Source organism: Plasmodium falciparum (genome assembly GCF_000002765.6).
Source record: "Plasmodium falciparum 3D7 genome assembly, chromosome: 7".
In the NCBI taxonomy this organism is placed as follows: domain Eukaryota; phylum Apicomplexa; class Aconoidasida; order Haemosporida; family Plasmodiidae; genus Plasmodium; species Plasmodium falciparum.
Window position 1 is genome coordinate 440,001 of NC_004328.3, and position 17,500 is coordinate 457,500.

Consider the following 17,500-nt stretch of genomic DNA (forward strand, 5'->3'; position numbering starts at 1 on the left):
TAGGAAAATTACCAAAAGAAGCCATTTGACCTAAAATTTGTAGAGCTTCTAAATGACTTGTATTATATCCATGTATAAAAATGACTGCTTCTAAGCATCCAGCTAATTCACATTTTACCCACCCATCTAAACTTAATTCTTTAATATCATCTATCCATGAGTATATATGTTTATCATTATATTTATTATGATTAAATGTATTGTATGTATTTTTTCGTTTTTTTATAATTTTAATTTTTACTTCATTATCTTCAAAATTGTCTTTTGTATTTCTACTTGCTAAAAAGTTATAATTTTTTTTATTAATATAACCAGTGATATATAATCCTCTTTCAGCATCTATTGATATATGTAAATCTGTGTTATATATTATACCAAAGTTTGGCATGTGAGGACATAAATTTTGTAATATTACATTCATACACTTAGTTTGATATACATTTGTTATCGTATCAGAAAACAATAATCTTCTACCTTTTTTTTTCCTTTTTAATTTTGGTAATGTTCCTGATAAAGCTTTTGGTAAAAATGCCCTCCTTCGTCTATTATTTCTTATTTTGTATATTTTATTAAAATGAAAATATTTATTATACTTATTCTTAATCTTATTCTTATTATGATTACTACCATCATTATTGTCATCACTATTGTCATTATTATTATCATCACTATTGTCATTATTATTATCATCGCTATTATGATAACTTTTCATGTTTATATTATCATGGCTTTTTTTTTTCTTTTTCGTTTTTTTCTTTCTTCTTTTAAAACCTCTAAATCTTTTAAAATCTAAAATATTGTTCGTCATACTATATCCTATATGTTTCTTTATTTTCCGTTTATCATCCGTTAATTGATGATTATCATTATTGTTATCATGTATATATTCATTTCCCAACTTGTTATATATACGAAAAGATCCTTCATCCTCTTCTTTTTCATAATTATTGTCATCTTTGTTTTGTTCCATTTCATTCCTTTTATTGTTTATACCTTTTTTTTTTTTTTTTTTCTTTTTTTTTTTTATTCTTCTTCTTCTATACTGATCTTCCTCATAAGAACTCCTCAATAAATTCATATTATTATCAACATCCTTTTTTTTTGATACATCAGATTCATTTAAATGTGCATTTTCCTTTTTCTTCCCAGTGTTTAATATTTCCTTCTTTTTATTCTTACTAGATATTTTACTCTTAATAATATTGTATAACTTTTTTTTGGACGAATTCCCATGTTTATCCTTACGGTCCTCCTCGTCATCATCTACATTCATCTGTCCTGTAGTTTTTTCTTTTGAATACTTTATCACCTTAGGTTTTGAAAATAATCCTTCTTTATGAACATACATTTTTGCTTTTTTTTTTTTTGGATTTTTTCCTTTAATATTTTTATGACATGTTTCACTTTGCTGCGGATTAAAACTGCTTTGTTTATATAATAATCCGTGTTCTTTTACTTGTTCTATTTTTATTAATTCCTTTTTATTTTTCAATATTGGGTTGAAGCAAATATCTTTTTTATTATCATTTAATTTGTTCGTGTTCTTAAAACTTCCATTTTTTGATACATTAAGAATATTTTTTTTTTTTTCAATTTTTTTTTTTTTAATATTAGATAGAGATGGTAAAGAATCATTTTTCAGAACGCAAATTTTGTTTTGATCACTGAACATTTTATTTGTAGTTATTTTTGTTAAATTGATTTCACCGATGTCCTCCTTTTTATTATAATTATTTGTGTCATGATTCAAACAAATAGATATATTTTCCTTGTCTTCCTTTATAGGAATATTCATATCACATAAGAAATTACTATTATCTTTATCAAAGGAATTATTATATGAAATATCATCTCTAAACCAACTTTTGTTGTCATGAATATTTATATTTGAATTGTTTGTTTCTATATTCTTATTAAATGTTGAATGTATTTCATTTTGTATGCTATAACCTAAATCACAGATATCGTCGTAATTAAGAATGTCTTTTTCTAATAATATATCATCATTTAAAAATGACGAGGGGGGTATTTCATCTCCTTTATAATTACAAGGGATGTTTAAAATGATTTCCTTGTTATCATGGTTTTTATCTTCATTTTGTGTAACCTTAATATGATTAACCGCAAGGTGTTCATAAAGATTATTATTATTATTATTATTATTATGTATATTATGTATATTATGATTATTATCATATTTATCATTATTTTTATTATTATTACTATCATATTTATCATTATGTATAATAGTGTCATTCTGTGAATTCTCCTTTTCTTCTTGTTTCTCTTCCTCTTCGTCACTTAAAAGTTTGTTATAATCAATACGAAGTATATCATTGCTCGCTTTGTTGATGATTAAATATTCGCAACATTCTCGTTTTTCAAAAATACCATGGTTACTTTCGTTTTTCCTATTTTTAGAGGTATTATTCGTAAGATTTAAGTTGTAAAAGATTACCCTTGGGAAGGTTCTGTAAAAGGCCCCGCTAACACAGCATTCGGTGTCTGCCAGACCTACAATATGAAATATAAAGATGAATAAGTATATATATATATATATATATATATATATATGTATATGTATCTATATGTGTGTATCTATATATATTATATATATATATATATATATATATATATATTTTTTTTTTTTTTTTTTTTTTTTCTTTTTACCTATCTCCAAGTCGTTGAGCTCACAGTTCGTTTTTCCATATCCAATTTTTATACACATAAATCCAGAACCCGTTTTAAAATCTCTACATTTGAATGGACCAACAGGTATTCCATGATACCAGTATCCAATTAAAACTTCTCCCTCCAAATTTATACCTCTCCAATAACCAAAACCATGTGGTCTTCCTTTTTTATCTAATTCACCTATGTAGAAGATAATATAGAAATTCAAATGTTTATCATTCCTCATTGGGAAAATTTTATTTGATACATGTTTTGTAAAGAGGTTAAGAAAAAAAGAACATTTCTCCTTTTTAATAACTATATTATAACCTATTGCTCTTCTAGTTGTACTTTCTACATTTTCTTTATAACCATGTTGTTGTTTTTTATACAAGGTATTAAATAAGTAGCTATTCATTTTGTTCAGGTAATATGCATCAATATTATTAGGTACTCTAAAATGAATTATTTCTTTTTTTACAATTGAATATGAACTTAAAAAAAAATGGTCTAGATAAAATTTTAATAAATGTGGATATATTAATTTATGATAAGTAGCATATAAGGACACTATTGTTATAAGTATTGTATATATTAATAAATTCATAGTATCTATATAAAATAGGGACCATAATTTTTGTAATTGTAAATTAAAATAATCTTTTTTTCTATCATAAATATATTTCACACCCATTTTATAATAATTATAATAATTATAATAATTATCATTATTGTTATTATTATTATCATTATTATTATCATTATTGTTATCATTATTATTATCATTATTATTATTAATATGTGTTGATTCCTGTTTTGAAAAAAGAAAATTTGCATATATCATTATAGGTATTTGTATAACAAATAAAAGCATAAATAATATAGTTAACCTACCAGCAAATAAATATGTTGATGGTATCCCTAATTTTATTAATAATATAATACATATTAATAAAACAATATAACATATACTTTGAATAATACCATCAGCATCATATATATTTAAAAACAAATTTGTATTTAATTTATTTCCATTAATACCGTTCATATCATTTGTGTCATTAGCTAAATTAGAAGTTGTTATATTTTTCGATATCTGTGTAATAATCTTTACTATTAATGAGTAAATAATAATATAGCTAGCACATTTTAAGGAACTATAATTATAAAATGTACCCATATATTTCCTTAGTAGTTCTCTATACTTCATAAATTTTAGTGTCTCACCAAATCCATAAACATTGTTATAATAATTATAATAATAACTATTATGATTATTCACATTATTGTTATGATTATTCACATTATTGTTATGGTTATACATTTTATTGTTATTATTATACATTTTATTGTTATTATTGTAGATATTATTTTTATGATTATACATTTTATTGTTATTATTATAGATATTATTTTTATTTTTCATACCAACCTTTGTATGCTTCTTTTTGTTGTGAGGTGTCTTAACGAGTTTACTAAATTGCTCTTGATATTTATCATACATAGATGTAGTATTTATAAAATCATATTCCTCCTTAGAAACATTTGATTCATTTTGTTTACTAAATGAATGTTTATCATCATTTGAAGAGATACATTTTTCTGTTTTTTTCTGGAATACATGATTATTATTGTAGATATATTTCATATATGGATTATTTTGAATATTTTTTAATTCTCCATTGTTATTTATGTTAATTTTATTCTTTATCATTATATTTTTTTCATTTGATATATTTCCACTTTTGTCTTTATCTATAAAATCAGTTTGGGTATAAGCATTTTTATAATTTCGTATTATATCATTCTTTCGATGTCTTTGATTTTTTCGGTTTCTTTTTTCATACTTTAATACATTATAATAATTATCATTATAATGATAATTATTTCTATTTATATCATTCTGAAGATTTATTTTTTCTTCTTTTACAACCTTTGTAATACTATGATCCACATTTATTTTTTCATTTTGCTTAGGTTTATCGTGATATATATAACTACTAATAGGCACATTGTTATTATGATAAGATAACATATCATTTGACGTATAATATTTATCATAATTTTTTATTCCCTCACTAGGTGGTCTATTATCCTTACTACTAGTTATATTCATATCACATGTACCATTTTTATTAATTATTATTATTTTATTATTATTTTTTATTTTTTTTTTTTTATCTTTTCCATTTTGATGACTGGAGCTAAGTATAGAACATTCCTTACTTTTTGCTTCATGAAAAATGTTGTCTTCATTCTCACAAAAAATATTATTTTTTAAATGACACACTTTTTTATTATCTCTTGAATTACTAAGGGTATCGTTTTTATTGATCTCCAAAGGTGATATTTTTCTTCCTTCTGTATTAGTTGTTTGACTACTTTTTTTTTTATCATTTTTTATATTTACTCTTTTATAAAGGAGTACTTTATTATATGTAGATATATCATCTTCAGAGGAGTGATTACATATATTATCTTTTATAAGTTCTTTTGGGTGATCATTTATATTACCATTTATATGATCAACAGATGCTGTACATGCCGAACTATACAATGCCGCTGATACACTTTGCAAGTGAATAAATTTTTTACAAACATTTTTATTATAAATTATATAATTATCCTTATCATAATTATTAAAAAACAACTTTGTGCAATAATTATCTTCTACAGATTTATTTGTAAAACGATTTAAGTCGACATTTGTTTTGTTCATTTGGTTAAGAGGATGTATATGGTATAAGATATTATTTATTTGTCTTTTTTCTGGTTTTATTTTATTATTTTTATTTTTTCTTTTCTTAAAAATTTTATGTTTTAAAAATAGATATTTGGTTTTCTTATAATTATACTTGTACGATGTATATATAGGGAAATTAAAAGAATTTCTTTTATGTTTTATATTTGATAAATATAATAGTGTATTGTATAATTTTTTTTCTTTCCTTTTTTCTTTTTCCTTTACACATTTCTCTTCATTATAGACTATAGATTTGTTCTTATCCTCCTTTATAGGATTAAAAAATAAAGTATATATATACATATCGTTTTTAATTATTTCATTATTTTCATTTTCAATATAATTTATTCCTTCCTTTAATAATATTTTATAAATATGATCATTTTTTTTATATGTTTCATCTATATTTTTATAATTATTATATTCATATGTTTTCAAGTTTTTTCTTTTGTTACATTCTTTCATGATTTATCTATATTTTATAAGTTATTTATTTTTTTTTTATTTTATTATGGTCTATTTTTTTTTTTTTTTTTTTAAAAAGAACAAGGACAAACCAAGAAAAAAAAAAAAAAAAAAAAAAAAAAAAATAGATCAATGATTTGGTATATTTGTATATTCTTCTGGTTTATTCTCCATTTTAAGAACAGAAAAAGAAAACAAAATAAAAAAAGAAAAAAAATGTTTTCCTTTTTGTTCTATAATGTGCTTAATAAATACACATATATTATATATACCTTATAGTATATAAAATAATTTGTTACATATATATATATATATATATATATATATATATATATATATATATGTATGTATGTATGTATGTATGTATGTATGTATGTATGTATAATGATCTATAGTGAACAAAACAAAATAGTATAACAATATAAATAAAAAAAGATTGAAAACTACAACATTTGAATTATATATAAGTATATATTTGTCTTATAGAGATAAAATTGAAATATACAAGTTTTTTTTTATCACACACAAAAAAAAAAATATATATATGTATATATGTATTTATATTTATATTTTTCATTTTTAATTCTGTTTTTTTGGAATATAAATTAAAAACTTTAATAAATTGATTAAGTGCTGCATACATAGCATATATATATATATATATATATATATATATATATATATTTTTGTCCTAACTTTTTTTAATTTCATAAAAAAAAAAAAAAAAAAAAAAATTCTAAGAACCATGCAAATATATATATATATATATATATATATATATATATATATATATTTATACAAACACAATCAAATAAAGGAAAGGAAAAATACTAATATTTTAAAATAAATACATATATAATTTAAATATTGTAATATATGTATATATGTACATATAAATGTTATAGAATGTTAATATATATATATATATATATATTTATTTATTTATTCATTTTAATTTTTTTTTTTATTATATGGTCCATAGGGAAAAATGTACCAAACAAAATAAATATGTATATATTAGATAATATTTCGAAGATTTCTATATGACCATTTTTATATGTTCGTTTGAAAAAAATATATGTATTATATAAAACACAATATATCAAAACATGACCATTAATAATGAAGTATCTTAACAACTGTTACATTTTTTGTACAAACGTATGTGCATACAACATATATTATATATATATATATATATATATATATATATATATGTATGTGTTATAATTTTTTTTTTTTTTAATAAATTCTTATAATCATACAAAATGTGTAAAATAAAAAAAAAAAAAAAAAAAAAAAAAAAAAAAAAAAAAACATATAAAGTCTTCTCTATACTTTGTTCTTTTAATATATTTAAAAATAAAAATATTTCATATATAACAAAACATGTTTACATTATTGACAAGGTATTTCATTTTATAAATCTTAAAAAAATGAGAATAATTCTCTTACAATTAAAATAAAAATTTTTGAAAATGAAACAAATAAAAAAACATAAAAATGGAAAGATATAAATATACCAAATGGTAAATGAAAAAAAAAAAAAATATACATATGCATATACACATATACATATAAATAAATAAATATATATATATATATATATATATATATATATATTTATTTATTTTTATTTTATCATGATAAGATTGTTAAGGTTTATAGAACAGGATGTGTCGCTATCATCCTTTGTTTCAAAAGATTCCTTCAAATTATCTTTTCCTGAATTTATATAACCTCTCGTATTATTATTTTCTACCATTTTTTCGTTCTTATTATTTTGATTAGAATTTTTTTTTTCAAATTTAAAAATGCAAGATGAATAACCCAAAGAATCATTTGAATTACTACTATTATCAAATGTTTTTGTTTGTTTTTGTACATTTATTTCATCATCGAACATGTCAACAGAAAAATCGACATGATCTTTATTATTAATATGGTTCTCGGAAGAAAATTTTTCGTAACTACTATTTTCTTCTTCGTTATGATTATCATCGTTATTATATTTATTAATGTCATTTTCGTCGTTATGGACATCCTCTTTCTTATCATGGTCATCCTCTTTCTCGTCATGGATACCCCCCTCCTCAACATCGTCTTCGTCAACATTATCATCCTCTTCGTCAACATTATCATCGTCTTCGTCAACATTATCATCGTCTTCGTCAATATCATCATCGTCTTCGTCAATATCATCATCGTCTTCGTCAATATCGTCATCTTCTTCGTCATCTTCCACCTGACCGCTTATACTTTCACCTTCATCAGTCTTTTCACTCGATGGATACCCCTTCCTCATCACAATGTAATATTTCCACAAGGACAAAAACTTATTATAATAATAATACTTATAATGATTCATATTGGTAACATACTTGTAGATAAAAATGTAAAAGTGTTTTCTCAGAAGGTTCAAGTTTTTTTTTTCCTGAAGAGTTATGAAGATGTGGTGAATTCGATTCTTATATTTGATATAATTAAAAAAAGCAAAATAAAATTTTCTTTTCAAATATTTTTCGTTCCCCTTTTGATCCTTCAATGTTGTCATGACTTGTTCATATTTTTTTATACTAGACATTGACATATCATATAAATAATAAAAAACTTTATATTTTATCATTTTTATTCTTTTCAAATGAACAATATCAAAATTTTTCTTTTCAATTTTAATTTTATTTATCGAAAAAATTAAGAGAAAGAAATATTTCTTTATAATATTTTTATTATATTGTTTTTGGAATTCATCCAATTTTTGTTGGAAATATTCAAATTGTTTGGATTTAATAATCCAAAATTTAATAAAGTTTGATAACATTCTTTCTTGCACTTTTTTATAAAAAATTAATGAGTTATATTCACAATAATTTTTCCATTTATGTTCTACATAATATTGTTTTAAAGAAATTATAAATTCAGATCTTCTACGATAATTTAAAAATTGTTGTGACAACATGTCTAAATGATTTAATTGTTTACATTCTTTAATATATTCTATCCATTTATTCAGGTAAAAATTAATTATTCTCTTTTCTCTTCTATCGTTAATAGTTTTCGCACATATATTTAAATGGTAATTATAAAAATATATATTTGTTAATATTATAAAATATTTTTTTAAAAGATATTCTTTTTTTTGATTCATAATATTTGTATACAAATTGGACAATAAAAATTTTTTTTTTTTTTTTATATTTTTATATTTTAATAATATAAAAAATATTTTCCTTTTCTCCTTTTGTATATTTCTCATTTTATATAATTCTAAATATTTTCTTAATGTCTTATTCTTTTCTTTATACATATATAATGAACGAAATGTATCATATAATATATCATTTTTATATTTTAAATATTCACATATTTGATTCTGGATGAATACGAATTTCCCTTTTTCTTGTAAGCAATAATAATTTTCATTTTTCTTTTTTAAAATATAATAAAAGGAAAATATATTATTTTGATATATATTATAAAGATATATATTTATCTTTTTAATAAAACCTACAAATGTATAATGAATATTCCAAATATGTATATATGTATACATTATATTTCTTTTTTTTTTATTTAAAAAATTATATAATCTATTCCACATAAAAAAACATTTCTTTATTATTATATTATTTTTTGATTTTACAATATTATTATGTATATTCTTTATAAACCTTTTTTTATTTACATATGTTATCCATTCATTCAAAATTACTCTTTTCATCTTATCATCATATATTTTAAACATATAATGTAACACATTTTTAATTTTCTTTATTTTATAATATTCATATAACCAAGAAGAATATAATATCTTCAATGTCTTTTTCTTATAATATGTATTACAGTATTCTTTTATATGTTTATGATATTTTTTAACCTCTTTGTATTCTTTTAAAACAGTAAATATATCTTTTATTATTTTACTATTTTTCTTTTTTATAAAATTTTGTATTACTACATTTGTATTATATTTTCTTTTATATATAGAAAAATATTTTAATAATAAATATTTATTATTCTTTTTTATTATTTTCATATAACGATGATATGACATCCATTTATTCCAATATAACATGGTTTTAAAATTATTCAGATGCATATATTTCTTTATAACATTATTTTTACTTTGCTTATATGTGGCTAGCCAATGATCTAAATATTTTCTTTTTTTATTTATTATAATTTGGTGTAATTCATCTCTGCATATCTTTCTTTTTTTATATTTTTTATTCCAAATGTTAAAGAGATATTTTAATTCTTTATATTGAATAGATGTATATATATATAATTGTAATTTGTTCAGAATATTATTTTTTTTTATAATATTATAATATATAAGAAAATATTTCTTTTCTATATTATCCTTTTTCTCTTTTATATAATTATAGAATTTGAATTGCTTAATAATAGGAACAAAAATATTTTTTTTAAGAAAAAGTTCATTTAATGTGTTACAAAAATGTATATATATTTGCTTTTTTTCATATATATATATCCATTTATAAAAATATTCTTGTAATTTTTTATTATTCATTTGTTTATGTATATAATAATATTTTTTTTCATATTGATATAATAATAACCATACATAAAAAAATGTCTGTTTTCTTTTATTATTACACTGTTTTTTAATTATTACATAATTTCGTTTTTCATTCTTCATTTTTATAGAATATAAATAAAGTTTTTCAAAATATGTTTTTTTCATTCTATTAAAACAAACTTGTTTTAATTCTTTAAATTTTTCTTTATCATAATTATTTACTTGTATTAATTTATGCCAAGAAACAAATATCATATGTATATGTTTTTTTAAAAATATTTTTCTCTTCCTTTTTATTTCTTTAACTTTTTCATTAAATATTAAAATCCATATACCAAAATATTTTTCAACAATTTCTTTTCTTATCTTATTTTGTATATTATTCATTTTGTTTATATCATCTTCTCTTCTTTCTTTTTTATATTTACAGTACATTTTCCAGGATATTACAACTTTTTTAAATCTTTTAAAAAATATATACATTTCGATTATTTTGTTCTTTTCAACATTTAATAAAAATGAGTAATTAATTTTTATACTGATTGTACTATTATCTGTTTCTCGAAAATTTGATAAAATATAAATTTTTAAATGTTCATAAAATTGTCTTATATATTCTTTCATATCTTCTTCAATTCTCTTTTTTAATAAATCATCTTGTATATTTTTATAATCCTTTAGTATGGACATTTTGTTTATACTCCTACATTTATCAGAATAAAAATAATGATAATAATTTTTATTATTATAAATATTATTTATATGTATATTTCTGATGTTTTTTTCTTTTTCATTTATTTCTTCCTTTCTACTTATTATATATTCCCTACTATTATTTGATGAACCTACTGAAGAAATATATGACACATGTGACATAAATAAATTCAAATTGGACATCTTATTCAACTTTGAATTCATGTATTCATCAACATTTTTTTTTTTTTTTTCATATTTATTTTTCTGATCAGTATTAAAATATACCGTATATTTATTATTACAACTTTTTATTATCATGTTTTTATTTTCTCTTTTTATTTTTTTATCCACATATATACATTTTTTTTTTTTTTCCCTTTTAGATATATATTTTTTATTTAATTTATTTGAGCCTTTTAAATTTATTTTATTAATTTTTAGATTATTTTTAGGCATATCATATACGGATTCTTGTTCATCAACATAAGATTCTTTGATACAAAGGAAATTATTAATAACTTTTGTTATAATAATATATATATTATTATTATTATTGTCATCACCTATTTTATTAATATCACTCATCATTTCATTATTTCCATCCATTGTATTACCACCTTGATCATTCCTGTGATAATATCCAATAAAACCATTAAACAAATAATAAATAAAAATTAAAATCTTAAAATGCTGATGTATGTCTTTATCCGTTACACTAACCATCTTTATAAAATTAGATAAAGAAACACTCTTCTTAAAAAACTTAAATAATAATTTTTTCATTTTTACAGATAAGAAATTAAAAAAATAATTATATAAAACATTAAAATGCTTTTTAATATGTAAACAGAAATAATACATATCATAATAATCATACATCAATAAATAATTTAATAACAAACTACTCATATTACTATTCCTTAACATATAACATATATGTATATGGTTTTGTATACCTTGCTGTTTTTTCTTCCCTTTATTTTTAATTTTATTCAAATATAATAAATCGTCGTCTTTAAATTTTATTTCGTTATATATTTTACTTAACATTACAACTTTCTTTTTTAAATGTACATATTTCTGTAATATATTTTTTTTATTATACAAAGCAAAATCCATATATTCATAAACACGATCTTTAAGATCTTTATTTTGACTTTCATAATATCCAAGTATATAATTTCCATCTTCATATATATTACAGCATTTCGACTTATTCCTATATGTAAGTGCTTCATCAAGATTTATCATCTTACAACTAGAGGAATGAAATAAATTATATATCTTATATAATACACAAATATTATCATAATTACTTTTAATTTTTAAATATAACATGAAGTAAAATATCTTGGCTTTCTTATTTATATTAATCAATTCAATCTTTTTTTTATATTCTTTTTTTTTATCAATATAATATTTCCATATATGAAAATGTCTTCTTAACAAATAAATCAAATGATTATTAACTATTTTAAAAATAATCATATTTCTTTCCATCATTTTTATTTTAGACACATGGCAAATTATATTAAAATATTTTTTCTTAAATAATTGCTCACAGAAAAAAGAAACCATTTGTTTTTCTAGTTCCCTTTTTCTTTTTTTGGAAATACGGTTCTTCAGCGTCTTAAGGCATTTCTCTAATATTTTCTGGTTCATTTTTTTTTGCATTTTTAAATATAATTTCTAAACAGGAGAGAAAAAAAAGAAAAAAAAAAAAAAAAAAAAAAAAAAAAAAAAAAAAAAAAATTATATGGTATATATGTATATATGTATATATATATATATATGAGAATATAATATATAAACAAGCACACTCTCACATACACACACATACACACACATACATATATATATATACATATTATTATATTCTCACCTCATGTATTTTAGAACACTTTCTATTTATCTTCAGTTGGTTTATACCATAGCGATATATTTTACTTTTTATTAATTCCTCCATTCGATTTAATAATAAAAGAACATATTTTTTTTTGTTTACCCTTCTTTTCATATTAAAGAAAATTTCAGATTTCACCTTATTTACTCTTTTTCTTAGTACTGACAAAAATGTATTCCTTTCTTTTTTTCTTTTCATCACGAATAAGAACCTATATATTCCAAAAAAAAAAAAAAATAAAATAAAAAAAATACACACACATACATACATACATATATATAACAACATATACGTGATATAATAATAAATACAATTTTGTAATAAACATATATATATATATATATATATATATATATATATATATATATATATATATATATTTATTTATTTATATCTACAATTTTGAATACGTTGGTAATATTATTTATGGACAATGGATAATTTCATTTTATTTTCTTTTTATCTTACCAGATGTTAAAGAATTCCTTTTTTATTTTATTATCTACCCTCATTCTTATTTGAAAAAAATTATACTTAACTTTATTAAGAAAATTATAGAAATTCATAATTGTATAGAAATATGTAGCTTTTCTCTTATTTATCAAAGTTTGTTCATTCTTTCTATATGTAACTCTTCTTTGTCGATATATTTTGATGACGTTGAAATATTTTGACATTATATTATTATAAAAAAAACGAATGGCTTTTTTATATGTTCTCCTATTTTTTGTATTACATTTTAATATAGAGAACACATTTCTTTTTATTTTACTTCTTTTATCTATTAAAAAATTATTAAACAAAAATTGTAAGGTTGAGTAATACTCACAATTTTTGTATATTACAACAAATGATCTATATTTTAATTTATATAATAAATGATTATTTATTACATAGACAAAATGTTTTATATTCTTATTTTGTAAAAAGACACTCTTCCATTCATTATAAAATAAATGTACAATATTCTTATCTTTTGTTTGCCTATATTTATATATTTTGCTTTCCCTAATTTTTCGCTTTCTTACTTTCTCGAATGTTTTTTTCCATGTACTAAAATATTTATCTTTTATTAAATGGAAATTCTTTAATCTTATATGTTTTTTTAACCTTTTAATTTTTATATAGTGTTTCCATCTTTTTATAATATTTTGACATATAAACACTTTGCTTCGATTTCTTAAAAACAATTCAATCTAAAAAAAAAAAAAAAAAATAAAATAATAAAAATAAATATAAATATAAAAATGTCTTGTGTATATGTGTATAGTATTATTATCGTATTAGTAAATCAATGGGAAAGAAACGTTCCCATGATAAATTTAAATAAATAAATAAATAAATACATATATATATATATATATATATATATATATATATATATATATATATTTATGTTTATATTTATACCCTCTTCATTTTCTGATTATATAGAATCAACTTTTCAAAAGTAAGAATACTAATTTTGAAAGCAATAATTTTTTCTACCTCTTTAAATTTGACATTTATTATAAAAGAAGTATACCATTTACTTAAAAAGTGTAATTTTTTTTTCCTACATTGAAAGCAATATAAATGTATATATTTTATACAATATGAAAGTAAAATAAAAAAAAAAAAAAAAAAAATGCAGTATTATAAAAATTTTAAGCATCGCGAAAAAAAATTAAATCAAATTAAATCAAATTAAATTAAATTAAATTAAATTAAATACATGTCTTTATTTATATACCTGTTGAATAAATTTTTCATGTTTTCAAGAAATTCCTTTTTATTTTGTTTAATTTTTATGTAATTCTTCCATTCATTGAAATATTGATATATCCATATTTTGTATTGTATTTCTTTGAAATGTAGGAACTATATGATTAAAAAAATAAGAAAATAAGAAATTAAGAGAATGACACCACAAAGGGAAAATGTATATATGTATATTATATATATATATATATATATATATATTTTTTATTATTACCTTTTTCTTTTTTATAGCACGAAAATGAACAAATAACAAAAGAATACGGAAATATTTTCTTTGTATATTTAAGTCAAAGTGATATTGTCTATTTTGCAATTCTTTCTTTCTTTTAAAAAACTCTCTTGTTATATTTCTCCATTTTATTATACATAATCGTTTTAAATATGATTGTGCTATATTATTTAAAGTATTAAAATACATAACATTCTTTGAATACATAAACAATGACATAAAAGCTTTTTTCTTATATTTTTTCATACAGTATAAATGTGCTATTTTATTTTGTATCTTCTTTCTTCTACACACACTTACATATTCATTTAATATATCCCAAACTTTTTTTTTTTTTTTTTTTAATAAGCTTTTGAAAAATTCGACAATTTTTTCCTTCTTTAATTTGTTTTCTTTTGTTATAGCTAGCCACTTTAGCCATATTTTCTTAATTCTTTTCTTTTTATTATTTCCATCAAATTTCTCAAAATTGGTACGAAAATTTATATATTTATTCCACAAAAAGACCCAAGTAGAAAAAAGTTTCTTCTTTAATATTATTTTCCTCTTATGCTTATACTTTAAAAATTCATTATTTAATTTCTTCTTTTTCTGAATCAATGAGAAAAAACGCATAAAATAATTTTTTAACAACTTGTTATTAACTAAATTCTTGAATTGTTTAATTCGCCTACAATCAACTAGCCAAGTGTCAAATATGCGTTTATACAAAGCCTTAAGAAAAAAAAAAAAAAAAAAAAAAAAAAAAAAAAAAAAAAAATTTTAAATTATATGAACATGTTCTGATGAAATAAATATATATATATATAAACATATTTAAGAGAAATAGAATATATATAACTCAATTATATATATGTATATAATATCATTGATAACATATATAATTATGTTTATGTTTATGTTTATATTTGTATTAATTTTAATTTATTTACTTACCATTTTGATTGAAAATGATATGTAAGGCAAATTAAATTTCAACTTATTCATGTTTACAAAAAATAAGACAGGTATATATGAAAAGACAATATTCAATGTTTTGTACACAAACATAACATTTTCATAAAAAATATTGACATTATTTTGAATATTCTTTTTTGTAAAATATTTTTTATGTATATAAATTAATGTATTAATATTTATATTAATATTAGAGAAATTAATGAGATCAAAAAATGTTTTGGAATGTGTTTTGTTATCAATGGTTTGATATTTCCATAACATTTTTAGAATGAAGTATACAAAAAAGTTGCCATCATTTTTGAAATTATAAAATGTAAGTATATTTATTTTATAATTTTTATGATAAAAGATCCATTTGATATATGCTTTTCTTTTTAATTTATTTTTTGAATAATCATCCATTTGTTTTGTTTTTTTCTTTTTGGATATTCTATAATTTTTATAATTATATAAAAAGTGAAAATAATTTATTAAAAGCTTATATTTATATTTGTTATATAATAATATATATTTGGTTGAATTTATAGAATAGTAATTTTTCCAGTTTGTAAAAATGTGTTGAACTTGTTCCTTATTTTTTTTCTCATATAAAAACAAAAATTTCTTTTTCAAATCAAAAGATTTTTCTTTATATTTTTTTATAATATGAAAATACTTTTTAAAAATATACAACTTATTTTTATCATTATAGATTTGCAATATATTATTAAATTTTGCTTTTTCATTATATCTATGTATCCATTTTCTCATATATAACATTAGGAAATTAATTTGTTTATTCCGATTAATATTAAGGAATAGTGTTTGTAACTTTTTACGTTTAGATACATATTCTTTCAGAATAGTAAAATATTTTTTGAAAAATATATTTTGAACCTTTTCTAAATATAATGTATAATATTGTTTAAAAAATATATTTTCTCTATATATTTGTATAAATAATGAAAAATATTTATAAGACAACTTATATTTGGTATTATCGTATATGGTAGAATAATTCATATGTTCTTTTTTTCTTTTCTTATAAAATAGAATAAAATGTACATAACATTTGATTACTAGATTTTTATTATAAATATTTTGAATTTCATTTTTTTTCTTTTTTTTCATTTTTTTGATAAAGAAATTATTTTTCCATAAAAGGAAGAATTTTTTTTTTTTTTTTTGAGTAATTTTTTTGGTAGCATATTGAAGCGTTTTTCTTTTTTTTGTATAATTTTTCCATTCGTTAAAAATATGAACAAGATAAATGAAATTTTTTTTCTTTCTCTTTTTATATTTATTAATGAAATTATGAAAAAATTGTTTTAATGAATTTTTATTTTTTTTATTAACAAATTTATCATAAGCACTTTTAAGATAATTTTTCTTTTCATTATAATAAAACCACAAATCATAATATTTGATCAAAATTTTTTTTCTTATTACTTTATTATATTTTTCAAGTCTTTTTTGTAAAATTTTTTGTTTATAAGAAAGTTGAAACCATGTGTGATAATATTTTTTTAAAATATAAAAGGTAAAGAA

General features: G+C 19.4%; 2 protein-coding genes across 2 annotated transcripts in view; both read right to left on the reverse strand.

Moving 5' to 3' along the window:
- Positions 1-5,881, reverse strand: part of PF3D7_0709900 (conserved protein, unknown function) — a gene marked incomplete at both ends in the record, with an annotated part of 7,325 nt that extends 1,444 nt beyond the window's left edge. Inside the window, 2 exons of the mRNA XM_001348976.1 lie at positions 1-2,514; positions 2,671-5,881. The exon at positions 1-2,514 is cut by the window's left edge and continues 135 nt beyond it. Of these exons, the coding sequence (XP_001349012.1) occupies positions 1-2,514; positions 2,671-5,881 (5,725 nt within the window). The remainder of the gene's footprint in view (positions 2,515-2,670) is intronic.
- A 1,633-nt stretch (positions 5,882-7,514) lies between these two features.
- The window catches only part of PF3D7_0710000 (conserved Plasmodium protein, unknown function), a gene marked incomplete at both ends in the record, with an annotated part of 10,982 nt that continues 996 nt past the window's right edge, over positions 7,515-17,500 (reverse strand). The window contains 7 exons of the mRNA XM_001348977.1: positions 7,515-12,809; positions 13,003-13,234; positions 13,492-14,219; positions 14,434-14,578; positions 14,756-14,883; positions 14,999-15,727; positions 15,950-17,500. The exon at positions 15,950-17,500 is cut by the window's right edge and continues 996 nt beyond it. Of these exons, the coding sequence (XP_001349013.1) occupies positions 7,515-12,809; positions 13,003-13,234; positions 13,492-14,219; positions 14,434-14,578; positions 14,756-14,883; positions 14,999-15,727; positions 15,950-17,500 (8,808 nt within the window). The remainder of the gene's footprint in view (positions 12,810-13,002; positions 13,235-13,491; positions 14,220-14,433; positions 14,579-14,755; positions 14,884-14,998; positions 15,728-15,949) is intronic.